A 27,647-nucleotide genomic window follows, 5' to 3' on the forward strand; every position below is an offset into this window, starting at 1 on the left:
CTCTTTGGTAAGGTCAGACCACAATGCAGTGTCCTTCAAAATAAGAATTTATTTATTTATTTATTTATTTATTTATTTATTTATTTACATTTGTTGACCGGGAGTGTCCGACTGGACGTAGGTCCATTTTCAGAGGAGGCCTTGGGAGAAAAGCTCCACAGTTAAAATAAACAGACAGTAGTTGCATTGGATTACATAGCGATTAACAATTTAACATAGCAATTACTTAAAACATATTTACAGATGAAGAACATAGTACATCAGTAGACAACTAGAATCTTTATCTGTGAAGTACATAACAGACATTAACAAATGTTACAATAAGAAGTTCCTGCTGTATAATAAGTACTAGGCTTATGAGCATCTGAGCTTGCTATAATCAAGGTAGTTAGTGGAGTAGAAAGAAAGGTAGTGGTTGGATGGGGTGGATGATATTAGAGTGGGAGTTGCAAGGGCATAGCCAGCATGTTTTTAGGTGCGCTTTTAGTAAGAATTAATTATGTAACCACAGAAAAACATATAACAGAAACTACTCCAAGGTAAACTACCTTTTATTAAGTGATAACCTGTCAAAATTTAAAGCCCCTCCAAACCCAGATAACACAGCAGCCTATGTAGAATTATTCAGAGAAACTCTGTATACCCATGTCAAAGATTGCATAGATGCTACTGTGCCTACCAGAAGTAAACCCTAAACTAACTCAAAAAACAAACCACCCTGGTGGAATACAAAATTAAACATGTTGTACAACAAAATAATAAAAGACAAATCTAAAATTAGGAAGTGTAACACCAAAAAGATAACTGTTTCATCAAACTGAATAGATAACTAAGAGAACTAATTAAGTGTGACAAAGCAAGTTTGGAGGTAAAGGTAGCATCATAGGCCAAGAACAACCATAAGGCCTTCTTTTGCTATGTGCAAAACCTCAAAGGCAGCAAACAGTGTGCTGAACTGTTGGTGAATGGAGACATATTCATGGAACCAGGAGATACAGCAAATTTTCTGGTTGACAAATTCAGCTCCAATTTTACCCCTCCCACAACCCCCAGCCATCCCCAAGAAATACCATCTAATATAATCCCTCCAGCTATAAGTAAGGAAGAAGTCTTAGATATGATTTCTAAGGCCAAGAATACAGCATTGATGGGTCCTGATAATATCCCAGGGTTCCACCTAAATACCCTGATATATGACCTATCAGGGCCACTGGTGTCACTATTCAGCTATAGCCTCTGCACAGGTTTTGTGCCACATGAATGGAGGACTGCAACAGTCATTCCTCGGCACAAGGGAGGACCATCAGTGGATTCCAGGAACTGCAGTCCCATTAATCTAGCTAGTCTCATATGCAAAACCATGGGAAGAATTACAATGAAAATGACTGGTAATTACATATGAAACCTTCAGACACTGGCCCCAACCAAGTTTGTCTTCATCAAATGCAGGTCATGACTACTGAATCTTGTGGATTTCTTTGAAAAAGGTAATCAAGGCAATGCATGAGGGCAAAACAGTGCATACTGCCTATCTTGACCTAGCTAAGGCATTTGATATAATACACTACCTCAGGCATTGTGAAGAAACTCACAGAATTTTGCATAAACCCCTATGTAACTCACTGGATAATCAGCTGGATAACAAATAGGAGCAAGATAGTTAGGATTGGAGAGACTACCTCCACAAAGAGGCCAGTCACCAGTGGAGTTCTCCAAGGTTCTGTGCTGAGTCCACTCCTCTTTGGCACCTATTTGTGGGCAGTCAAGGCCAATATCAAGGGTTTCTGGCTTACAAAGTTTGCAGATGACTGTAAGCTAGGAGCAGTCATAGAACCCCCCCCCCCCCCAAGATACTAACATCTTACAAGAAGGTCTAACACAAATGAGTAGTGCCCAACCCATGGCTTAAAACTCAGTGTCATAAAATGCATAATACCTTTTGAGAAGTCAACCACCCAGAAAAATTACCTCATTGATAAAAGAACCCTAAAAGTAGACACATTAGTCAAGCATTTGGGAGCTCATGCAGATAATAACCTTGCTTTTGACCAAAATGTATCTAAGGTTATAAGAAAATCATTCTATGACACTCAAATTATAAGTAAGGGCATGGCATCTAGTTCCAGGGAAGTCATCATGCCACTGTACTCAGCCATCATCATACTCATAATTGAATATAATGACCCATTTAGTATGCACCTGATCAGGTACATGCAACAACTGGAATGTCCAAAGAAGTTCCTCATGTCCTTTGCATATCATCCCAAAGCTGTATCTCTATATTCAGTTTCCTACCAGCTGAAAAACTGTTGCCACAGATTTTATCACAGGATCATAGGATTGTAGGGTCATAGGAAGTTACTATGCTATTGGCCCTGAGGCCCTTACAAACCTAGCAAAGAATTTAGCCCCATGTACCAACAGGTCAGCACCCTATGCCACTGTCAAGCAGGAACATGTGGAACCCAGGGGTGTATTTTCTGTTCCCCATCCAGTTATCCAGGTTGCTCTTAAAAAAGTTTTAATGAGGTACTCTGCTTTACATGGAGAGGGAGTCTATTCCACAAAAGGGGAAGTCTCTGGGACACAAATCTGTCCAGCCAACATCCTGTTAATGTCACAAACCAGACATGTATTGCAGATATACAGCAGTCCAATCAGGGTGGAGTCTGACATTGCTTTGTATGCCAGACAGAGGTCACCTCTGAGGACCCTGTAAGAGACTGAGTGGAGGGACAGAATTTTAGCCTATCTGTGTAGGGTAGATGTTTTGAGGCCCTGGATTCTCCAGGTGAGGAACCTCTGTGGTCTCTCCAGTTGCTGCATGTTCTTTGTGAGGTACATGCCGAAAGGGGCATTGTACTCAATAATGGGTCTTATAAGGGAAGAATAAAGGCATGTTATGACCACCTTGTCCATAGATGAGATACACTTACTAATGAGGTGGGCCATGTAGAAAGCATTCCATACAATGGAGGCAATATGGTGGTCAAAAGTCAGTTTGCTATCAACCAGGGTGCCCAAGTCCGTCATGACTGATTGCATGCTTAGTGCCTTATTATCAATGTGATAATGTGTGGGGACGTTATTCTTCACAAAAGGGATGATGATGCATTTTTTGATATTCGGTTTTAGGCCATGTTTCTGGCACCAGTCATTTGCTTGGGTGAGACCCTCTTGGAGGATGTCCACATCACTAGAGGAATTGATGAGAGCACCCAGCTTGCAGTCATCTGTATACTTGGTCAGTCATAGCCCACTAAATTTGGCCTGCACCTCTGAGAAGTATATCCCAAACAGCAGGGGCCCCAAGACCGATCCCTGGGGTACACCACTTGTTATGGGTCTACTACTTGGTGGCTTCACCTATTCTGACTAGGTGGGTTCTATCAGTGAGCCAGTTTGATACCTATCTGGTAACATATGGACTGAAGCCTAGTTGAGAGAGTTTATCTATTATATCTAAGTGGGGAATATTACTGGAGGACTTGGCCAGGTCAACACTGGCAGTGTACACCATCTTCCCCTCGTCTATGGCCTTGGTGACTGTCTCAAAGAAGTCGACCAAATATAGCAGGCATGATCTCCCCTTGACAAAACCAAACTGTGTGGGATCAAGTGTCTGGAGGTTGCCAGTGTCCTTGTTAATGAGGTCCATGATAATCTGCTCCATGGTTTTGCAGATTTGCAGATCAGGCTAGTTAGGCTGATAGGTCTATAATTTCCTGGATCGGTGGATGCTCCACCTTTGTGCAAAGGGATGACAATAGCTGTCCACTCGGCTGGGACAAAGCCGGTACTGAGGCTTTGGTTGAATAGGGTGCCTAATGGTGCTGCAAGTTCCTGCCTGAGTTCATGTAGGATGCAGCCTGAGATGTTATCGGGTCCCATGGAGGCTGTATTTTTTGCCTTTGAGAGGGCAGTAATGACTTGCTCCCTAGAGATAAGGGGAGGGGGTAGGTACTGGGGATATCCTGTTTTCCTGATGGAGGGGCAGAGGAATGAAGTTTTCACTGAACCTGTCTGCCAGGAGGTTGGCTATATTTACAGGGTTTGTGTATGTGGTGTCATTGACCAACAGTTCTGAGCAGATCTGGGTGCTTTCCTTGAGATTGTGGACATATATGAAGAAAGCCTTATGATTGTCTTTAGTAGATGAAGCCAGTTTGGACTCAAAGTTTGCTTTGGAGGATTTCACTAGTCCTCTTATTTCCTTGTTCAGGCTAAGGAGAGATTGCTTCCATTTAGACACCTGCTCCTTCTTTGTCCCGGACAGCAAATTTTCCTTTTATTATAGAGTTTCTTTATTGTAGATGTCCACCAGACAGGTTTACTCTTCCTTGAGGAGGATTATTTCTTCCTGTCTGGTATTCCTGATTCCATGCAGCTATATAAATGCTCATACAGTACTTTGATGTAGGTTTGGACATATGTGCAGTTCCTGGGGAGGGGGAGGTGGTTGTGAAGCTGTTTATACCTTCCTCTAGAGGTTGTAATCAGCTTTGTAGAAGTTTTTTTGTTTGTCCCTAGCTAGGAGAGGGCCAGGGGAGATGGTGACTTCTAAAGTGACTGCTTTGTGGTTGGATATTACCAGGGATGATGACACTTTAGGGATGCTGCAGTGGTTACTCATGTTGGTTAATACCAAGTCCAAGATATTTTCAACTCTTGTGGGGGTGTCAACCAACTGGTCCAAGGCATTTGTACTGACGAAATCAAGGAATCTCTGGGTATTTGTCTTTTGGCATGAGTATTTCTTCCAGTCTATGGTTGGATAGTTAAAGTTGCCAAGGATCAGGGTAAAGGGTTAAATTTTGATAGAGTTGAAGAGGTCCAGATAGGTGAAATGGGCATCTTAAGTCAGTGTTGGAGGCCTGTAGCCAGCTACGATTTGAATATGGGTCTTGTCAGTTATTAACTGCACCTGGAGTACTTCCTGTGCATCATACTGTTTGATCAGCCTAGAGGTGTGTATGTCTTTTATATATATTGCAACTCCACCTCCTTTTGTATTGCTGCCCACAGTTTGGGGTCTGTATGAATGTTAAGGTGAGTAACCTGGTATGGTTGGGGTGCTCTCCGCAGCTTTGATCCAGGTTTCTGTAACTGCACAAATGTCAGCTTCTTTCAGGGTGAAGAATGCTTGCAATGAGTGCAGTTTCATGTTTAGACTCCTAATGTTTAGAAGCATGACCTTTAATTTATGTTTTGATGAAATTTTCATGTTGGTAGTTTTGACCTTAGGGCATTGCCTAAAAAAGGCACTATGGGGGAGGCAAGAGTCTTTGGCTGGAGCTCAAGGGAGACAGATGCAGGCTATCTCTGGCAAAACAGTGTTCAGGTATTGGTAACAAAAAAGAAACAAATTGTTTCTGTTAAACTGTAGCAAACTAGTTGATAAACATGTAGCAAGCAGTTGCCACAGTTTAGACCACACAGGGAGCACTAAAGCGTACAGGTTTGACTGGAAATGCAATACTGGCTTTTAAAAGCCAGTATACACTAAAGAGCAATCAGGATTGGCTGATTCATTCCCCTAACCCTTTGCACATGGAATAGTTGCCCCCCTTTACCCCATGGTTTACCTATGCGAATGTGATTCATCATTTTTCAGTTCAGAGTTCATCAAAATTATATGACAGAAATGATGAGCCAAAAAATATAAAAACATAAAAAATATCTTTTTTGCAGAGTGGGCAAGCTCCCCACCCCCAAAAAAATTATATATACTAACACCACAGTTAAGAAAGGGGGAAAAAACTCCTGAAAATTGCACCACCAGCTTGAACAATGCAATATATTTTGGCAAAACTCACAGCAACATTCAGTTCTCACTCTACAGCCGCACAGAAAAGTAGCAACATAATCATGTAACTCTACTTCACCCTGCCCTAGCTACACTAATGCAGTTTAACTGGATATTTAAGCTTGGATTAAAATCAAGATGCAATGTAATATAGAAGCTTGTAAGGAGATGACTTAAAAGCATAAAAACAATCCATTACAAGGAGATCAGCATGCTTGTTGTTTGAAACCATTCTCCTCAATCAGTTTGTAGCCTGGAAAGCTGAGCTTCTGTATAATAAGAATTGAATGGGCACACTTGTCAGGGATCCATAAAGTGTTAGGTCATCCTGATCTTTGTCTGAGGGACTGTTTACATTAATTTGGATGCACATTTCATGGAGACAACAGGGGTAGGTAGATGCATTGATTTTCTGCTGGTTTTTTGTTTTGTTTTTTCCAAGGCTCTTCAGCCTTCTTTATATAAAATATTTTGTATTGTGTTTTTTTCTTGGTAGCTTTCAGGGATGACAATCTTTTGTTTTTATGCAGTGTGCTTATCAAAGCTCACACTGCAAACTGTGGGAGGTAGGGAGGCCATCACATCTGCATGATGTTTGCTGCTATTCATGTTCCTGTGGATTTGATTTAAGCAGTGCAAATATTTATTTCTTCTTTTTCCTTTCACTAACACCTCCACCCACACACACTCACACACACTGTTGTTTTTCTTTTTGAGGACATTTTTTGATTTTCTTTTTGTGTTGCTAGATTCTGGCCTGCTCTTATGACATAGCTGCTGTACATTTAAAGGAGCAGTCCATTCTGATTTTTGTCAGAAAATGTTATTGTTAATTCAATTAAACCAGTGTATTTACTGGTGAACATAAATGTATTGACTTATATGTGCATATACTCCAGTGTTCCAGTGCTTGTTTCACACTGTTTGATTATATAAACCTTTTAATATAGTGACTAATGTGCACATATTTTCAGTTGTTACTCTTTTAAGGCTAATCAAACCCGAAAATGATACAGGAGGATTAGAGCTTTACTGCAGTTAACAAATAAAAATAACTAACTAAATAAATAAATAAATAAAACAGTCAGTTGTTAATGTCAGACATCAGAGTTTCACAATTATTGTACATAATATGTCTCATGCTGCAAAATTTGTGTTCTATTAACTTTGTAACTTGAGGTAATATTATTAAAAAGTGCTCCTGGTGTCGAGTGCTCCCACAGATCTTACATCTTTCACAATATAAAATCTGCTGTTTTTTTTTTTTTTTCTACTTTATATGTGACTAAGAGTAAATGGACTGCTTCTGGAGTGCATGTCTACCCTTACATATTCCATGCTGCCAAACCTTGTTCTATTAACTTTTGGCATGACTTAGAGTAATATTTAAAACTCCCTGGAGTCCCTTCTCTATATTGCATGATTGATTTGTTTGTTAGTCTAAGTTTAGAGATATGGGAGCCACCCCACCAAACACACACACAAACACTCAATGAAGACCAGCCCCACATTGTAAACACACACACACACTCACACACACACACTCACACACACACACACACACACACACACACACACACACACACACACACACACACACACACACACGTGCATGAGCACTCACACACAAGTGCACCTGAAACTACTCATACCCCTGCAGACACACACACACTCAAGCACCCTCAACTACTTCCTCACAACAAATCCTACCTTTTATGTGGTCTCAACCACTGACTACAATGGGGAAATGCAGTTTTTCAGTTACATTCGTTAGCATGAATGGCCATGTTAATTTCTGCAGCCAAGCAATTGAGTTACTAAGCTGCATAAGTACCCTACTGCAGGCATTGCAAAGGGGCAGCACATGGCTAATTAACAGAGATTGCTCCCTTGGAATGCCTCATTGGCATGAAGTATGGCCAAGGAGATGGGCCACTATGGTGAGACTGTGTAGGACCACTCAGGTGGACCTGTTTCTGAGTCAAAAAGGGCCACTATCAGTGGCAAAAGCTCATGATAGGGCTTCCCACTAGTGGCAACCCTTTCCAAATTCAAGCCATTTTCTACCTGTTTGCAGCACAAGGCATCGAAACCATGAATGCAACTTCTACATACTTTGCATAGTGCATAACTCTGGTGGATACAATACTGTCTTGAGTATTGCATGCACAATATTTGTTTCAGCTTTAAGAGGATTTAAATTGTAACCAAAGTCTCCCTTTACATACATCTAAATATGCTTGGATAAAGATATCTGATTTTTATAAGACAATCAAGATTCGTTACTACTACTTTAAACTATTCTTGTCTGTGTCCATATATCAATACAGGACACTTGCAGTTTTAATAACATTTTTGATTAGTGCTTTTCTGAAACAGAAGATTGGAGAGGACTACTAGAAGATATGCAATTCTTAAATCTAGCATTCATTTTTATTTTACAGTATTCTCAATAAAATATTGCCTTTTCTTTTGTTCATGCAGAGACTAGCATATGCAATTACTCCAGAAAAAGAACATCAACTTGTTGAAAATGGTGAAGTACGTCAATTCACTGTGAGTATTTTTATATTATATTAAATATTTAATAGCCATCCATTTATTTCATTATTTACATAGCTGGACTGTTGATGTGTTACATAGTTATTTGTCAGCAGTAATATAATGAACCTCCATACCCTTATTAAAGCAGAGTTTTTTCTGTGAATGTGTGTGTGTTCGCACGCATGTGTATGTGTGTGCGTGTGTGTGTGTGTGTGTGTGTGTGTGTGTGTGTACTTTGTACTGGTAGCAAAAAATAAGCACATCTTCAACTTATCTATCACCACAAGTAGAATCACCCTTCATTTCATACAGTCATTTATAATTCCAATTCCAAAATTTCCAACAGTTTACTCTACTTGGGATTTCTGGCCTATACCCATTTATATCCTATTCAAAATACTTTTGAAAGCCTCATTTATGAATAACTTTATGGACATCTTACTGAGCATGAGCTACTAATAAATGCACAACATGGTTTCCTTGCTGGACACAATACCTTAACTGCCATATATACAATGTCAGATAAAATTTTCTTCTCAATGGGACAGGAGCTATACTTAAAGACCTTTGCAGTGCCTGTAAAAGCATTGACCATCCAAAACTAATATATAATTGTAATACCATTGGATCTGGTGACACCGTAGTCCACTGATTTCAAAACCACCTAACTGAGTTTTCCTAATACAGAGAGGAAATATACATACTAGCACAGACAGTTTCTCATTGGAGTCTTACAAGGCTCCATATTAAGCTCTATATTGGTTATTAATGACATTACTACCTGTATCCTGACAACCAGTATCAGAATTTATAAAGATGTTATCATCATACATAGCGATGGTCTCACTTCTACAGCTGTCAGAACAGATCTGCAAAAGGACTTCACAGGTCTCTGCAAATTGCATCTGCATATTTAATTTACTACTCTAAAAGTGGCCAAAACAGCAGCCATGTCTTTTCATATGCAACAAAAACTAGAAAAATCCCTCCCTTAACCATTCTTACACCTGACATGGTAACCATGTCCACAGTGTGCAAATACAAGCACCGACTAACTCTCAATCTAATTATCATTCAAAACTCACACTGACTTGGATGTTTCAAAAGTCTTAATTTAACTGAAATCTGCCTACTTCAGCTTCAATTGCCTGCCACAGGAAACTAAGCAAGCTCTAGCTAAGAATGTCTTTGTTCACAGACTTTGTTCTACCAATCGTCTCTCTTTATTCAGCCTATAATACAAACAAAATTCAGACAATTATATATTTTCTCTGTAGACTCCCCCCCAACAGTAGCAATTTTGCTATTATCCTACAAAAAGTTAACAGGCTACCAGTAACAGCTCAGTCCATCCTTTAGTTATCCACCCTTAGCTTCAAGTTACTAAATAGCAGATTCTGCTCCTTTATTGGAAAAATGTTACAAACAAAATCATTTCCATTGTCTTAAAAGTTATGAGAATAATATTTTGACTCTAATAAGAACCCTCACCTGACTTTGGATTCATTACTTTAGTAAAATTGTACTTTCTAATTGGAACTAATACTTACCCACCTTTCAGGGAAAAAAATGGTGGAACATCCTAAACACAGATGCAAGTGTTCCTGTTTCCAGGACAAAGTGTTATACTATACAGCAGTCCTTGTTCCCAGCAAATACCTTATCCTACCTCAGTACTTGGACCAAGTAGTACGACTTGCAAGCTCACTAGAGCAAAGCATAACCATTATAAATATAACAATAGTATTGACCTCCCCTCTTCACAGGATCATAAAGCCACACTTTACTATTAATAATCTTAAATACAATCCCTCTCCTGCACTGTTCTACTAATTTAAAGATCCATATTTTGGCAAACTCCAACGCTCATCCAAAAGTATGGTCAAATGTCACACTGGTTGTCACACGTATATAAATTCATGCAGCAAATACTACAGAAAAAGGTTAGATATTGATTGTCTCCCACTGGGAATTGAGAATAAATCTTATTGAACAAGTGTAAGCTTAGTTTTACCTGTATATATATATATATATATATATATATATATATATATATATTTGCTCAAGCTGTTCAAAGCTGCAGAGAGATTGGCCTTCTGCCATTTGCCCTGCTGTGATATTTCAAAAAGATAAGTGTTAATTTTCAATTGTTTTCTGCAATTCTGTTTTACTACATACCTGTATAATCCATGCAACTGTTTTTTGCAATCGGTAAAACTGTCTCCTTTTTGTTGTCTGTTAGAGCTGAATATCTGTTACTGTTTGTGACATTTTCAGCTTGTAGTGAAATCTTTGGTCTAGAGAGGCCTAGCTGTTTTCTTTGTGGCACAAAGTAATCAGTCTGGTTTAATCTAGCTAAAGGCATTCCTGTAACACTGTTATTTTTGATTGGATAATTAGGCTGCTTTCTGTTTCTCTGCCTTTAATAGCCACTGTTTTAAACCAGTTATACTTGTTTGCTCAAGCTGTTCAAAGCTGCAGATATATTGGCCTTCTGCCATTTGCCCTGCTCCGATATTGGAAAAAGATAAGGGTTTATTTTCAATTGTTTTCTGCACTACTGTTTTACTACATATGTGTGTAATCTGTGCAACTGGTTTTTGCAATTGGTGCAACTGTTTTTAGTCTCCTTTTTTGTTGTCTATTAGAGCTGAATATCTGTTGCTGTTTGTGACCCTTTCAGCTTGTAGTGAAATCTTTTGTCTAGAGAGGCCTAGCTGTTTTCTTTGTGGTAGAAAGTTGTCTGGTTTAGTCTAGCTAAAGGCATTCCTGTAACAGTTATTTTTGATTGGAAAATTGGGCTGGTTTCTGTTTCTCTTCTTTTAATAGCCAGTGTTTTAAACCAGTTATACTTTTAACTCAAGCTGTTCAAAGCTGCAGAGAGATTGGCCTTCTGCCATTTGTCCTCCTGTGATATTGGAGAAATATAAGTGTTTATTTTCAATTGTTTTTGCACTTCTGATTTACAACATATCAGTGTAATCTGTGCAACTGTTTTTTTTTTTGTCCCACCCACCCGCGCAGTTGTGGTGGTGGTGGTCTTAAATCTTGGTGGCTTTGATTTGCCCACCTCTGGTATAAAGTTGATACTGGACACCCCCCCAGTCACATTACATCAGCTCATTCTACTGTTTATAGTCAGAACTTACTAAAGGCCCACCCCCTTAGCTTCTAAACCTTGAATTATCTCATTATCTTCTGTCTCTTCCCTTTCCACTTAAAAAATAAATAAATAAATAAATAAAAAATTAAAAAAAAAAATAAAAAACTGTACCTCTTTCTACTTCATTTTGCTGTTTGCCATATTTATTACTGCTTGTTGGTAGCCTCACTAAATTGATGATAGTATTCTACTGAATCACTGCTTTATTTGTGCTGTCTGCTACTGCTGTGATTTGTGAGCTATTGTTTCAAAGCAATCTACTGATTAACTATATTTCATTGCTATCTACTGCAATTCATTACTATTTTACTGCATTTTTTTTTTGCTGTTTAATTGTATGTTTTAATACTGCGAGTTCTATTCTTTGGACTATAAGTGATTAATCTATGTTTCACTGTGAGTTTTTTCTTACTGAATACTTAACCTTAAATTTGAGTATCATAGTCTAAATACAGGTCTGCAGCTTCCAGAGCTTCAGCTGCACAGTTTTAAACCCTTTTTGAGGTATTCCAGCTACAAGTTTTTCCTTAGTAGCACTTGTGTTATCATCTAGTAGTACTACTCGTAGACCTTCCTCCCTTTACCCTCTTAGCTCTTTCAGTTTCTGACAAATATGGATGGAAAATTTCCTACATTTTCTCTTGCCAGTCTGGTCAATATGGGCATCTTAATACAGTGTAGCAACTGCCTCATGTACATGGACAACCCTCTACTACTGCCATCCAGGAACACAATTTATGAGAGATGCAATTATATCAATCACCTAGTGTCATTGCTCTCTCCCCTACAAACCAGTATATCTGACACTGAGAAGGTTGACAACACAAACACCACACCTCAATCACCACCCACACCTACACAACACACTCCCACATATGGGGAGGTTCTCAGCAAAAGCATACCCAAACAAAAGACACCTCCCAGGCATAAACACACACAAACTCCACTACCCACCACACCACACATTGTCCACATACCTGTGCCTCACAGCCACTAAGACCTAAACATAAACCCAACATATTAGTCATAAGAGACACCACTGTGAGACACACAGATGTGCCCCTCACCAACTAGACAAGGAGAAAGTCAAGGTTAGTTGTTTATCGGGTGTCAGAATCTGCCATATCACCAATGCACTCAAGTCTCTCAACAGGTACTGTTATGATTCTGTCATAGTCCATGTTGGAGTGAATGACTTGAGACATACCTCCCTGGACTATATGAAGAGAGACATGATCGAGCTCACTGAGTATGTGTCCCAGGCAGGTATCTCCCTAGCCTTAAGCAGCATTCTACTGTCACCTAGAATGATGACTCAATACAAACAAAAAATGATTGACTTTAATAACTGTCTAAGTTTCTGGTGTCATTCAAAGGGTATCCAGTACCTGATAACCTGGGATGACATGACTGACAAGCCACGATGCTCTGCCACAGATGACCTACACCTGTCTCCCTTGGCCTTGAGGCTCCTGGCAAATTCTCTTGCCTCCCCCATAGTGCCTTTTTTGGGCAATGCCATGATGTCAAAACTACGAACAAGAAAATTTAATCAAAACATAAATTAAAGGTCTTGCTGCTAAACGCTATGCGTCTAAACATGAGACTGCACTAATTGCAAGTCTTCTTAACCCTGGAAGAAGCTGATATTTGTTCAGTCACAGAAACCTGGTTTAAAGCTGCAGAGAGCACTCCAGCCATACCAGGTTCCTCATCCTATCATTCATTCAGACCCCAAGCCATGGGCAGCAAAACAAAAGGAGGTGGATTTGCAATATATATATATATATATATAAGACAAACACACCTCTAGGCTGGCCGTACAGTATGATGCTCAGGAAATACTCTAGGTGCAGATAACAATTGACGAGACCTCTATTCATGTCATAGCTAGCTACAGGCTGCCAATTCAGACTCAAGATGCCCACTCCACCTATCTGGATCTCGTCAACCCTTTACTCTGATCCTGGGTGACTTTAACTATCCAATCACAGACTGGAAGAAATACTCACGCCAAAACACAAATGCCCAGAGACTCCTTGACTTCGTCAATGCAAATGCCTTGGACCAGTTTGTTGACACCCCTACAAAAGGTGAAAATATCTTGGACTTGGTATTAACCAACATGAGTAACCACTGCAACATTCCTATAGTGTCATCATCCCTCGTAAGATCCGACCACAAAGCAGTTACTTTTGAAGTCGCCATCTCGTCAGACCCCCCCCCCCCCCCCCCCAGCTAGGGTCAAACAAAAAAAACTTCTCCAAAGCTGATTACAGTCTCCTGAGGGAAGGTATAAACAGCTTCACAGCCCCCTCCACAGACACTGGCACATATGTCCAAACTTACACGAAAGTACTACATGAGCATTTAAATAGCTGCATTGAAATAGAAATACCAGACAGGACAAAATCCTCCTCCTCAAGGAAGAGTAAACCTGTGGTGGACATCTACAGTAAATAAACTCTATAACAAAAGGAAAAAAATTGCTGTCTAGGACCAAGAAGAAGCAGGTGTCTAATTGGAAGCAATCTCTCCTTAGCCTGAACAAGCAAACAAGAGCACCAGTGAAATCCTCCAAAGCAAACTTTGAGTCCAAACTGGCCACATCTACTAAAGACAATCATAAGGCTTTCTTCACATATATCTGCAATCTCAAGTAAAGCACCCAGATCTGCTCAGAACTGGTAGTCAAGGACACCACATACACACACCCTGCAGATATAGCCAACCTGCTGGCAGACAAGCTCAGTGAAAACTTCACTCCTCTGTCCCCCCATCATTAAAACAGGACATCTCTAGTACCTGCCCCCTCCCCTTATTTCTAGGGAGCAAGTCATCACTGCCCTCTCTAAGGCAAAAATTCAGCCTCCATGAGACTTGATAACATCCCAGGCTGCATCCTACATGAACTCAGGCAGGAACATGCAGCACCATTATGCATCATATTTAACCAAGGCCTATGTACTGGCTTTGTCTCAACTGAGTGGAGGACAGCTATTATCATCCCTTTGCACAAAGGTGGCATGTTCACCGATCCAATAAATTATAGACCCATCAGCCTAACTAGCTTGATCTGCAAGGCCATGGAGCAGATTATCATGGACTTCATTAACAAGGATATTGGCAACCTCCAGACACTTTATTCCACACAGTTTGGTTTTGTCAAGGGGAGGTCATGGCTCTTAAATTTGTTTGACTTCTTTAAGGCAGTCACCAAGGCCATAGACAAGGGTAAGATGGTGCACACCACCTACCTTGACCTGGCCATGGCCTTTGATACTATTCCCCACTCAGGTATAATAGATAAACTCTCTCAACTAGGAATCAATCCATATGTTACCAGATGGGTAGCAAACTGGCTCACAGATAGAACCCACTTAGTCAAAATAGGGGAAGCCACCTCAAGTACTGTGCTGAACTTGATATTGCTAAATATCTCTAATAATCCAGACAACAAAAGACTAGCAGTCACAGGAACAGTACTGACATCTTTGAAAGGCAAGTATATCTTATTCTGTATGCCATCAACTTTGTGCAGTTATAGTACGTTGGCTTCCTCTAAAAAACACGTGCATAGCTGACTTGAAAATTGTGGTGGAACAACTGGAATTTGTCTTGGGATACCTGAGAACCTGAAATTCAATTCTGATCTGAGAGCAAAAAGCAGCAAAGGATATCCATAAAATTAAGCCACTATTTTCACTAGGCCACCCACTGTGTGAAAGTTACCACAAATCTCAGGCACTTAATTTCCATCACCTCTAGCTTCCTTAATGGCTCCCTACTGAAATGTAGGCACTTGAAATGCTGAGTGCCAAAAAGTGAAAAAAGAAAAAAAGACCGAAAACACAGGAGAAGAACAAATCTCGAAAACAACTCCTCTTCTCTTTTTTGCAGAGGGGGAGGCAAGCCCCCCACCCCAAACTTATATATAACAACTCCAAGATCACCATACCTTGGGGAAAGGGGAATATTCTGAGAAATGGCATCTTGGACTTAATATACATAAGTCCAGTCTTTTGTTGTTCAGTCTCCGTGTTTCAGGACTGGCTGTAGAGGTTCCTGACATTTCAAATGGTTACCTCTTTAACTGCTCTACCTTCACTGTCCAGGTTTATATACCATACAGAAGTACTGATCATCCACTGTTTTGAATGCTTTAATTGTCAGCTTCTTTAGCATCCTTCTGTCACACCCTGTACCTGACACTTTTGCCAGTTGGCTGCAGCCCCTCTGATTCTAGCTTCAACCTCCTCATTCAGAATCCCCCCTCCTCAACCACCCCTCTTGCAGATATCTTAAGCTGTCACAAGTTTCACTATTTTCCCCTTCTATATCAATTTTCAGCTTCTTCCAATTTCTTCATATTTGCTGCCATGACACCTGTTCTGTTTGTAGTCAGTTTCGTCCTATTTGCCTTCAGTTCTGCATCCAGTTTCCTTATCATCTAAGTTCCTTTTCAGAGCCTGCTTGTAATGCTACATTGTCTGCATAGGGCAGCTTTGCTGATCTGTCCCCTCTGATCTTTTTGCTAATGTCCATCACAGTATGAACATCAATGGGCTCAGAGCTGATCCATGATGCATACCCACTCCCATTCTAAACCCCTCTTTTAATCTAAACACTGTTTTTACTTGTACCATTGTGTCCTTGTACATAGCCTGCAAAAATTCTACTAATGTTTCTAGGACTTTGAATCATCTCAGGAGTGTCCACATTTGCTTTCTTGGGACCTTGTCAGGAGTGTCCACATTTGCTTTCTTGGGACCTTGTCATATACTTTTTCCAAATCCTGTAACTCCCAGTTGGACTCTTTCTTCTTCTGTAGCTTCTTCTCCCCTGCCTGCCTTACTGCAAACATCAAGTCACTTGTGCTGCATCCTGTTCTGAATCCAAACTGCTCATCTCCCATTTAACTTTCTAATATGTATTTAGTTATCCATCACCCTCTTCAGCACCTTCATGCCTTATCATAGGAGTATGATGCCTCTATACTGCCACAGTTTTGAACGCCCCCTTTGTTCTCATGAATGTCGATGAATGCCCCCTTTGCTCTCATAGGCTGTCACTAGCATACTTATTCTCCACTCATCTGGGATAATCCTTTCTTGCCATACTGCTATGAGTGCCACTGGGAGCCATTTCTCTCCCAACTCACCCAACATCTTGATCACATCTGCTGTGACTTCACCTGAGCCTGCTGCCTTCCCTGACACAATTTTCCTTAGTGTTGTTCTTCCTTCTTCTAAGGTGAGCTCGTTTTCCTCATTCATCATAGTCTATGTATGGGGAAATACAGCTTCTGTGGAGGTATTCTTCATTCACAAGCTGATGGAAGTACTCCTTCCATCTGCCTTTGATGTCCTGTGGACTGGTGAGCAGATTATTGCTGGCATCCCTTATGAATGGTGTCTATTGACTATCTTCATTATCTTTTTGTCTGTGTCTTGCAACCTGCTAGAGTTTCTTTGCGCCATTTAATGAGTCATTCTATAGAAGCTGATAGAGTGCCTCTGATACCTTGTTCTTTGCTATTGCAACTGCTCCCTTTGGTCTCTTTGCTAGCAAACCAGTATTGCTTCTTATCTTTATCTGAACTTTTTCCTGCACTCCTTTTGTTTTGATAACTTACTGAACTTCTACATTCTGCCACCAACTTTTCTGATGTACATTATTTTCAAACCTTGCTCAACCACATATCTGTTCTGTAGTCCACACATGTTGTTTTCAGACACTGCCCTTTTTCTTTGACTCCACCTATTTCCTCTTCTTCCTGAGGTGCTAGAGCCTGAAGTATTTCTTTGAATTCTTGTGATTTCACTCCAGTTAGCTTACAAGTCTTCAGACTAGTTTTTATTGACCATAGAGCTTTCTCTACCTACTGCATGCAGCTGACTGAGGCCACCATTGACTTATGCTGTGGGCTGACTTTTTTTACTGAGGATGTCTCTGCATTCTCTAATTCAATGCCAATCCCACTTCCTTACAAGGAGGAGGATGAGTTGCATGTTGGCCATTCTTGTATGTAATCCTGTGACTGTCTTGCTGAACCATGTGTTGGCCACCATCAAGTAATTACCAGACAGAAGTCTAGAATAGCCTCTTCTTTATTCCTGTGGACCCAGGCAGTCCACATATCCTATATTCTTTTCTGTTTCTCCCAATATGAGCATTCAGATTCCCCCTTATCAACACCAACTCATGTTGTCCAGCATTATCTGGTATGTTCTTGCGTCTGCTGCATGAATGCACTTTATGTCTGGCCATTATAACTCTGCTATGAGGCAAGGGCTGAGATTATGAATACTGCCCTATCTTTACACTGGAGTCAGATTGCCATGAATCTATCAGTAATTCTGATAACATCCATCACAGTAATTACTGCACTATTTCTTGCCTGAACACCCCATGAGTACTAAACTCTGGATCCCAAGACAAGTGGCTTTACTGAACTTCCACTTTGTCTCCTGGATACACAGAATGTCTAGTCTCCTCCTTACCATCATGTAATCTATTTCCAAGCTAAGGCCAGTTAGTGGACCTATGTTCAGCATCACAATCCTTAGTTCATGTTTGGTAGATTGATAAGTTTTACATCCAGCTTTCATGCAACAGAGCTATGCCAGGTAAACAATAGAGATATATAGACCCCTCTCACTATTAGCATAGGTCCCTGTCATAGGTTGGAGTAGGCCAGGTCCTCAAACAGTTAATCACTAGCAAATTCCCATACTCAGTTTTGTCAATATTAGACACAATTTTTACTTTGTTGAGTGGCTAACCCTGGTAGGTGTGCAGTCTGTGATCCATGTTTTTCTATCTAGAGGATACTGTGTACCACAGTTGATGCATCCTGCGGTTGGTTTGCACAACTCTTCACCTAAAAAGCACCACCTAAAATGTGAGCTGCTGCTGCCTAAGACTTCATTCAATTTTGGGTGAGCTTGAGGTGGAAACTCCCAGCATGTCTCTCAGAAGTAGCAGGAAAATCTACAAAATATTAACACTCTTCAAGAGAATCCTTGACGAGTGGATAGGTAACAGAAAATACACCCCTGGGATCACTTCATTGGCTCTGCTTGACAGAGGATTAGTTAATTAATCAATGGGGTGATGAAAGCCAACACACTCTGGCTAGGCTTATAAATGCCCTCAGGCAGATAGCCTAGTACCTACCTATGAACCTATGAACCTATGAGGGAACATGCAAACTCCCACATGAACATTGGCTGGAGGGGAGGATTGAACCCTGTACCTTTTGCTTATGAGATGAAGACCTTAACCATTATTCCAACCATGTTCACTGGCAATAGATCCATAATCTGGTTTTCTAAAAGGTGGTAGGCAAAAGAAATCAACTACTGGCAGATCTAGGAAACATTTTATACTTGGATTCATTTAAGAAGAAGAAAAATCTGGATTTACATTTTAGAGATAATTGTTTAATGCTCTAACCCATTGGATGTCAAACCTCTGCTTGCCACTAAATTTTGGCAAGCACACTTGGTTCACTGATTTAAAATTCTGCCTCACAGTTCATATCTACTTACGGTCTATGTGGAGTTTGCTTGTTTTCACTGTATTAAAATCATGATTTATTGATATTGGTCAGCAAGCTAAAAGCAGGAATTTATTAACATAAAGCACTGTATAAATAAACAGTTACATAGCTGCTAGGATAGTGGAGGGATGAAGATGGTATGACACTCAAATTCTTACAGGAACTTAAAGGAATTTATAGTTTGATATAAGTTACAACCAACAGATGAATTGTACCTGTTTGTATAATATACTAAAATATATACAGTGAGATAATCCTATGGATGATACTAAAAAGTGATCATATACCCAATTGCTTCCAATTCATTTTCATAAAGCAGTTTTACAGTCCAATGCATCTTTTTTGCAAGGTGCTTGCAATGTGCTCATCTCGGTTCCAGTGCAACTCCTTTTAATTCTTCCTATTTTCCATTTCTTCTTGTTTAGTACAAAATGTCTGCCTTTCGGCATAAACATTTTTACAAACTTCCAAGGCTGTTTCTTAACTAAAGTACATTTGTTTTAGGTGACAATATATTCAAAATACAAACAAATCTATGAAAAAGAGACAGATACACACTACATGTTCATAGGTTCATAGAAGGTTACTAGACTGACGGCCCTAGAGCTCTTACAATCCTAGCCATATTTATTCTGAGTTGCCCCAGTTATTGGTGGTTAGGTGAGTGAAGTTCACAGAGGTAAGGGTCTATGACAGTTAATACCAACTTCCTCTGTTGAGGAGGGACATGGGTGCCACCACAAGTGAATTTGCAGTCATCCATCCATTGAACTAGGTTGCATTTGAAGAGGGTCAGGGAAGGGCTTTGTTTCACATCCATTGGAAGCTTGTTCCAGAGAAGTAGCAGTCTCTGAGAAATGTACCTATCTCTCCAGCATGACATGTTCATGTCAGAGGCTAGGTTGAGATCCCCGGAGAGAGTGACCCTCATGCAGTTTGATTTACAAATGTGTAGCATTGCTATCACAATTGTGAGAGATAGACACAAATTATCTAAATTATATAGGAAAGAATAACATAACCATCAATTGTTTAACATTTCCCATGTATGCATGGGTTTTATCCCATGACTCCAGTTTCTTCCTCCTTTGCAAAAAAAAAATGTTGGCTGGCTAGCTACACTAAAGTGCCCATATATATTGTCAAGTCTGTCAGTCACATCATCACTGCAGTCACAGTCACCCCCACACACAAAATCTATTTGTATTAAGACTATCCCATGTATAAATCAATCTTTTAGGATGGTTCCCTGTATGTTTTCACATTCATAATGATGTCTGAACTTATCACCCGACACAACCACTGCAGCAGAATGTCCTGAAATGGTAATCACCAATGACATTAACAGCACCTCCTAATATTACTTCACATAAAAGAAGCCCTAATGCCACTAAGAAATTTTCTAACTAGTTAACTTCCCTATAAATATGTAATATATGCACTTCTGTAGACATCTTAATGCATTTAGAATGATACATACATAAATTAAAATAGCAGAAAACTAGTTAGAATGATACATACATAAGTTAAAATAGCAGAAAAATCTAGTAGACTTAAAACTTTGTTGACAAGCTCAGTCTCAATTATTCCAAAAATCATGAAACCCAGGTAGTGTTCCAAAGGAACAAGCCTTTATTTGTCACAAACAAGCAATCCTCAGTAACAAAAAATCAGAAATACTTTACAGTGTTAAACATATCAGCTTTTATACACTTAGAAGTAGGTGTGGAAAACATATGTATTGTTTACCTGAAACAGGCTGGTTTAAAATTAAACAACATGAACAGGGTTGTAAAAGTGCCCACACACTACTACCGATTAGCTCAAACTAAATCCTAGTCAAGGAAGATACTACCTATCTATTTGCAACCCACATTCCAAAATCAGGTATTAAGCAAAGCAGAACACACATATAAAAGACCGACTTTTAACTAAAATCGCTTTCAGCTAACTAATGCAATAAAGCCTTCATCAGGTCTGTGACAAGAACTAAAATCATATACCTCGGTAGATAGATACATGCATGCATTTTTTACCTTCTTTCTATACAGATATAAGCACATCAGATGCATGATGGTCTTTCCACCCTGAAGATTTTTTTTCCCATTTTTTAAAGAAATCTGTTAAAACAAGGAAGCATAATAGAGTTATTACTTATCCAGGAAGGCAGTTGCAGCAGGATTAGGGACCCCAACATTTGTGACTCATGAATGTCTAATCATGCCCCACTCATGTTGAAAATGTTGTTCATGGAGGACAAGGATACTCAAGGAGATGGAGGTGAGCCAAGCATAAGTGTAACATAAACAAAGTAAAGTTACCCTTAGACATGCTGCACGAAATGTCTTAGTATAGAATGGGGCAGGGGAAGGGGTCCCATCCCTTAAACAGTGGGAGGAATATAAGGCATTCCTTAAATGACACTTAATAGAGATAGAGGAGGTTTACTAAATTAAACTAATAGGAAGGTAGAAAAATACCCAATGTACTGAAGAATGTGTAGAAAGTGATGAGAGAGGATCCCCCTTCCCTGCAATTTGCATGATGAGGAAGTACAAGTGACTAAGCATGCTAGAAGTCACTAAGACAAAAGTTGAGTTGATGAGGAGTTGCCATTTTTAGTCGTTGAAGAGAGAAGGGGGGCACAAAATGTATTTTGTGATTCTTTCATCAGTGGAAAGCAGGATTCCCTGTACTCCAGATTAAGGATCTGTTGGGTGCTATTACTCAAGGAGGAAAGGAAATCAGAGTAGCACTCAAAAAACATTTTACTGATCCATATAAGTTTGCACAGGATATACATCTAAACAAATGGGATTGGATGCATTCTCAGGCCAACCTACTTCTTCCACTGCAGGTCAAAATTCTGGATAAGACTGTTTCTTATTTAGAGAAAAGGGCTGTTGTTACCTCCGTGAAACTACACAAGGCAGTGGATATACACTGATTTGTGGTAGAACTATACAGAGGGAAAGAAGCTGTGGTCGGAATTGGCACACATTTATAATTCCCTAGAAGTTATAAATTGTGACAGCACAGACTGCAAATAAGCCATGATTACTGCCATCCAGAAAACCAAAGATGAGGTCCCAGAGATATAGGATTTACAATTCATATCCTTGATTAATGCTGATATGAAACTTCTGGCAAAAGTTTTGTTTTTCAGGGTTGATAAAGTATTACCCAGGTTGATCCAAAAGAGGTGAAATGGGTTTTTCAAGCAAAGGATGCTCTCTGACAAATGGTGGGAGTTATCATAATTTTTATGGAGACAAGAGTGCAAGTTCCTGAAAGATGGCATAATTCTTTTTGAAATAACCAAAGCTTTTGACACTGTGGAATGGGGCTTTCTATTTCAGGTTCTTCATAAAAGGGAGTTTGATGATGCCTTCTTAAACTGGTAAGTCCACTGTACCATAACCGCTGCTTACAAATGGTCCTGAATAGGGAACTCTTTGAAGAATGTCATATTTTGAGGAGTATGAGAAAAGGCTGCCCACTATGTCATGGCCTTTTCCTATTAATTATGGAAGAATAGTCAGGTAAGATAAGATCTCTAGTATTATAAGTTATCTCTTGAGAAGGGGATTGAATGTGCATTTTATCTTTTTGGTAATGATTATATTCTTAAAATGATAATGGGAGACCTGAATGCACGTGCTGGGACAGACAGATCATGTTATGAGGACTCCCTGGGTCTATATGGGTTGGGCAACAGGAATAAAGAAAGAAAGACCATTCTAGAATATGTTTGGCAAATAGCTTGATGGTGGCCAATACATGGTTCAGCCAGAAAGACAGTCACAAGATCAAATACAAGAGTGGCCCACAATGCAACTCAGGTAGACTTACTCCTAGTAAAGAAAGGGCATCGGGGTAGAATCAGCAATTGCAAAGTCATCCTCAGTGAAACAGTTGGCCTATGCCATAAACTACTGGTTGTTATAATTAGCTGCAAGCAGTGGTCAGAGAAAGCTTGTAGATCAACAGAGACTAGGCTGAAGACCTAAAAGTTGACTGTAGAGAAAACACAATAATTCAAGGAAATCAGGGTTCTAGCACCTCAGGTAGAAGAGATAGTAGATGGAGTTGAACAAAAATGGCAGCTCCTCAAAACAAAATGTGTGAGGACTACAGAACAGATATGTGGTCAAGTCAGGCATGAAATTACATACATAAGAAAAGCTGGTGGTGGAATCAGAACTGCAAGAAATCATCAAAAGAAAGAAGGAGTGTAAGAAAAAGTGGGAGATAGAAAAGACTGACTAAGCAAAGGAGGAATACTGGTTGACTAAAAACAGGTTAAGAGAGTAGTTGCAGTCGCAAAGAACACAGCATCAGAGACACTGTACCAGATTCTGAAAAGTGACTCACCAGATCACACAAAGAAATTCTGTCAGGTTGCAAGGCAAAGATAGAAAGATAAAGAAGATGGTCACAAGACATCTGTCATAAGGGATGCCAGCAACAACCTGTTGATCATTCCAAAGGACATCAAAGGCAGATGGAAGGAATACTTCTAGCAGCTTCTGAATAAAGAAAACCTCACATAGAAGCTTTTCTGCTGTGGACACAGCCTACAACGAGAAAAGAAGGAAAGCTCATCCAGGCAGAAGTAAGAACAGCACTAAGGAAAATGAAGTCAGGGAAAGCAGCAGGCTCAGATTAAGTCATGAAAGATATGATCAAGGTGCTGGATGATTTAGAGGAGAAATGGGTCATGAGGGTACTTGCAGCAGTAGGGAGAGAAAGGCATATCCCAGTTGAATGGAAAATAAGCATTCTAGTGCCAGTGTACAACCACAAAAGTGTCATTTACATCTGTGGGCATTACAGTGATATCAAACTCCTGTCACACTAAATAAAATTTATGGAGAGGGTGACTGATAAATGAATACACAGAGTTGCAGAAAGTAAGACTGGAAATCAGCAGTTTGGCTTCAGATCAGGATGCAGCACAATAAACCTGATGTCTGCAGTGAGACAGATAACTGAGAAGAAGTTAGAGATGAGGAAAGAGTCTAACTGGTCATTCATACGCATGGAGAGAGCATATGACAAGGTACCAAGAAAGCTGGTCTGGGCAGTCCTGCAATGGTTCGAAATCCCCAAAACACTGGTGGAATTAATGTAGGCTGTGTACAAGGACCCAATGAGACAAGTACAAAAAATGTTCTGATTCACAGAGGGATTCCTAGTGGGAATGGGCATACATCAGGGTTCAGTTCTCAGCCCACTGATGTTCATACTGGTGATGGACTACATTAGTAAACAGGTTGGGGCAGGACAGATCAACAAAACTACTGTATGCAGACAATGTGGCATTAGAAGCAAACTCTGAACAACAGCTTCAGCAAATGTTAGGCAAATGGATGCAAAACTGAAGGATTGCGGGATGAAGCAGAATACTGATAAGTCAGCAGTAATGGCAGCAAATGGTGGAAATCAGAAGAAGCTGAAAATTGAAATAGAGAGGAAAACAGTGGAACAGATTAATAACTTCAAGTATCTGGGATGGGTGACTGAGGAGCAGGGAAGTCTGAATGGGAAGGACAAAACTAGAATCAGAGGGGTTATAGCCAACTGGCACAGAGTGTCAGGGGTAGTGTGTGACAGAAGTATGCCAAAAAGCTGAAAAGTAAGGGGTATAAATCAGTGGTGCAACCAGTACAACTGAATGGTACAAAAATCTGGGCAGTGAATTCAGAGCAGTTGAAAAAATGGGTGGTAGGATGCACACTGTGGGATGAAGAAATGAGAGCATTAGAGTAGAAGCCCAAGTAGCACCAACTGCAGAGAAGATAAAACAGAACAGATTGCAGTGCTTTGGACACATGTGCAGGAAAGCAGAAGACAACTTGGTGAAGAAAATTTGGGACAGACAAAAAGAAGGCAAGAGGAAATGAGGGCATCCAGCAAAGAGGTGGCTGGACTGTGTGGCAGAAGGCCAGCAATACTTAAGCATGACTGTCAGAGGAAGCAGGAGAGTTGCATCGAATCAAGACAGTTTATGCAGCACCCTGACCTCCATGTAGAAAATGAGGAAAAGGGAGTTGATGATGATGTGTTCTTCTAACTAATACTCTGTTGTTAAGTGGATAGGTGGCCTGGTCCAACCCTTTTCAGCCATGACCCACTCCAAAAGACAGGATAATTGTTAAGCCTTAATATATTACATCTCACTTTCTTTGAACATTTCATACAATGCCTGCATGATAGATCTATTCACAGCTATAAACTGAACAAAGATGGGATATTTTGCAGCGATGTTTACAATAGTGTGATTGGAAACATAATTCTAGTTGGCATGGTAATAATCAGATTCATAACTTTAAAATACATTGTAAACATAATATAATTGTCCAAAGCGGGCTGGTCATTTAGTGTGATAGAAAGCACCTTTGACCAAGAGATCTGGTAAAACTGTACAGAGAAACACCTCATTAGTGGCTCATTACCATGTCTCTAAATTAAACACTGCACTGTCAGATCTGACTATTTATGTAATCTCCCCAGCAGTTTATGTATCATGGTAGTATAGGCACTCCCTTTAAACAAGCACACACCCATTCAGATACCTATGCATATACACAGACACCCCCCACACACACACACAACTATTTTTAAAGGAAGTTAATAACTGACTTCTTATTTTAAGGGAAAGCTTATTCCATAGTGGCTGCATTTTAAATATTCCTCTGTTATTGTGATCATCATCCTGGCCTGAAATTGAAAATGGTGTATTCTGATCACTGTTTGACCCCACTTAACAAATGTAATACAATAAATAAATAAACAACAAAACAAATAAATGGTGGCTTCAACAAGTTCTTCTTTGGTTTACCTATCTTAGCATGAGGACTGTTAATATCCACAAAGTCTGTTAGAGACCCCAGCACTTGATCCTTCTTATGTGTTGTGAGTTTTGTGAGTGCCAGCTTGCTAACCCTTGTACTCTTTTCCGGCATTGAAGAAACATCACTGTTGTGTCATGTACATTCTGAAGATTTAGTTGGAAAATTTATCTCTGAGTCGATTTTTTCTTTGTTGCCAGCCACCTTGAACCTTAAAGGCCTTGGAGTCTTGCCCTGATGATGACTCAGTTTTTCTGTATCAGAATTTTTTTGCATTGCTTCTTATACTTACATCAAAATAAGTTCCTTTCTTTCTAATTCCTTTAAACTACAAAAGGGTAATAAACAAGGTTGCCCACTATCGCCACTACTTTTTGCACAAGTAATAGAACCTTTTGCTAACTTTATTAGGTCAAACAAAAGTATTTATGGTATAAAAATAGAAGATGGTTTGGAACTAAAGATTCTTCTCTTTGTGGATGACATTCTGCTTACAAAAGGGAATATAGAAAAATCACTAGAAAATATAATTACTTCTATAAGGCAATTTGAAACTATTTTGAGCTTTAAATTTAATCATAATAATATGAGTACATTATTAATCAACAAATTTTTTTTAAAAATTCATATAAAAAGATTGATTTCAATTATAATAACTCACAAATTAAATATCTTGGTTTCATCATTACATCTAATAGTAAGGAAATAATACAAGTGAATTTTCAGCAGGCTAAGATACAATTATAAGTCTAGTCACAAGCTGGAATACATTTTTCTTTACTATGGAAGAATGCTTAATGTTAATTAAGATGGTAATTCTCCCTAAAATATTATTTGTTATGCAATCATTAACATTGTCTCCACCAAAAAAAAAATGATAGAGATTAATAACATCCTATTTAAGTTTTATTAAATTTATTATTTATGAGGTGTGCAATGTAGAATGAGTGTCTTACCACTTTGGAGGCATAGTGATTGAAGTTTAGATTGCTATCAACATATTTTCCCATGTTTCACGACACTGAGTTTGAGCTTAGAGAGGTGCTATGTATATCATGGTTTACTATAAAAATGTGAAAAATCAAAACAATTTCCACATTTTGATCAAATTCATTTTCCGAATTTAGTAATTCAGAATTACCAATATGTCAGAAATGATAACCATGGAATTGACATTCGAACACCAGAAGGTCCAGTGTGGAAAGTCTATGTTACCAGTAATGTGGGGGTTGCACCCACCAAACCCCCTGTATATTATATATTCCAACTTTGAGATCGCACTACAGAGAGAAAAAGGGTACATTTTCTTGATCCCCTCTGTAGTGCAATCTGTTATCAGAATGTCGATCCCATATTAGCGAATGCACACAGCCATTCACCAAGGAGGATTCAAACATTTCTGGATTGGCATTACGGAAACACACATTCACCCATCCCAGTTTTGCTTAAGTGCTGTTTCACATTTTGATGGTAAACCTGTATATCATAATTAGTAGGGGTACTTCTTTTCCAAAGGGATATTGAGCATTTCTTTGCTTTAGAGTTCAGTCCTTGAGTTTTGCACCATTCATTTGTCTGTGTCAGCCCTTTCTATAGAGGGGGACTCTATATTATTGCTGCCAGTTGACAGTCATTTGTAAACTCTGCAACCGAAGGCTATCTACCTTCACCCGGATTTCAGATAAATAGTTTCCAAACAGTTCAAGGCCCAGCAAT

The 27,647-nt window shown here is 39.5% G+C and overlaps 1 protein-coding gene across 1 annotated transcript in view; it reads left to right on the top strand.

Annotated features, from left to right (window-relative positions):
• Positions 1–27,647, top strand: part of SLC6A3 (solute carrier family 6 member 3) — an 881,868-nt gene that overhangs the window by 752,813 nt on the left and 101,408 nt on the right. Inside the window, exon 14 of the mRNA XM_044065141.1 lies at positions 8,291–8,362. Coding sequence (XP_043921076.1) covers positions 8,291–8,362 — 72 coding nt within the window. The remainder of the gene's footprint in view (positions 1–8,290; positions 8,363–27,647) is intronic.

This window comes from Protopterus annectens, chromosome 3.part0, assembly GCF_019279795.1.
Source record: "Protopterus annectens isolate FY-2018-M chromosome 3.part0, PAN1.0, whole genome shotgun sequence".
Classification (NCBI taxonomy): domain Eukaryota; kingdom Metazoa; phylum Chordata; order Ceratodontiformes; family Protopteridae; genus Protopterus; species Protopterus annectens.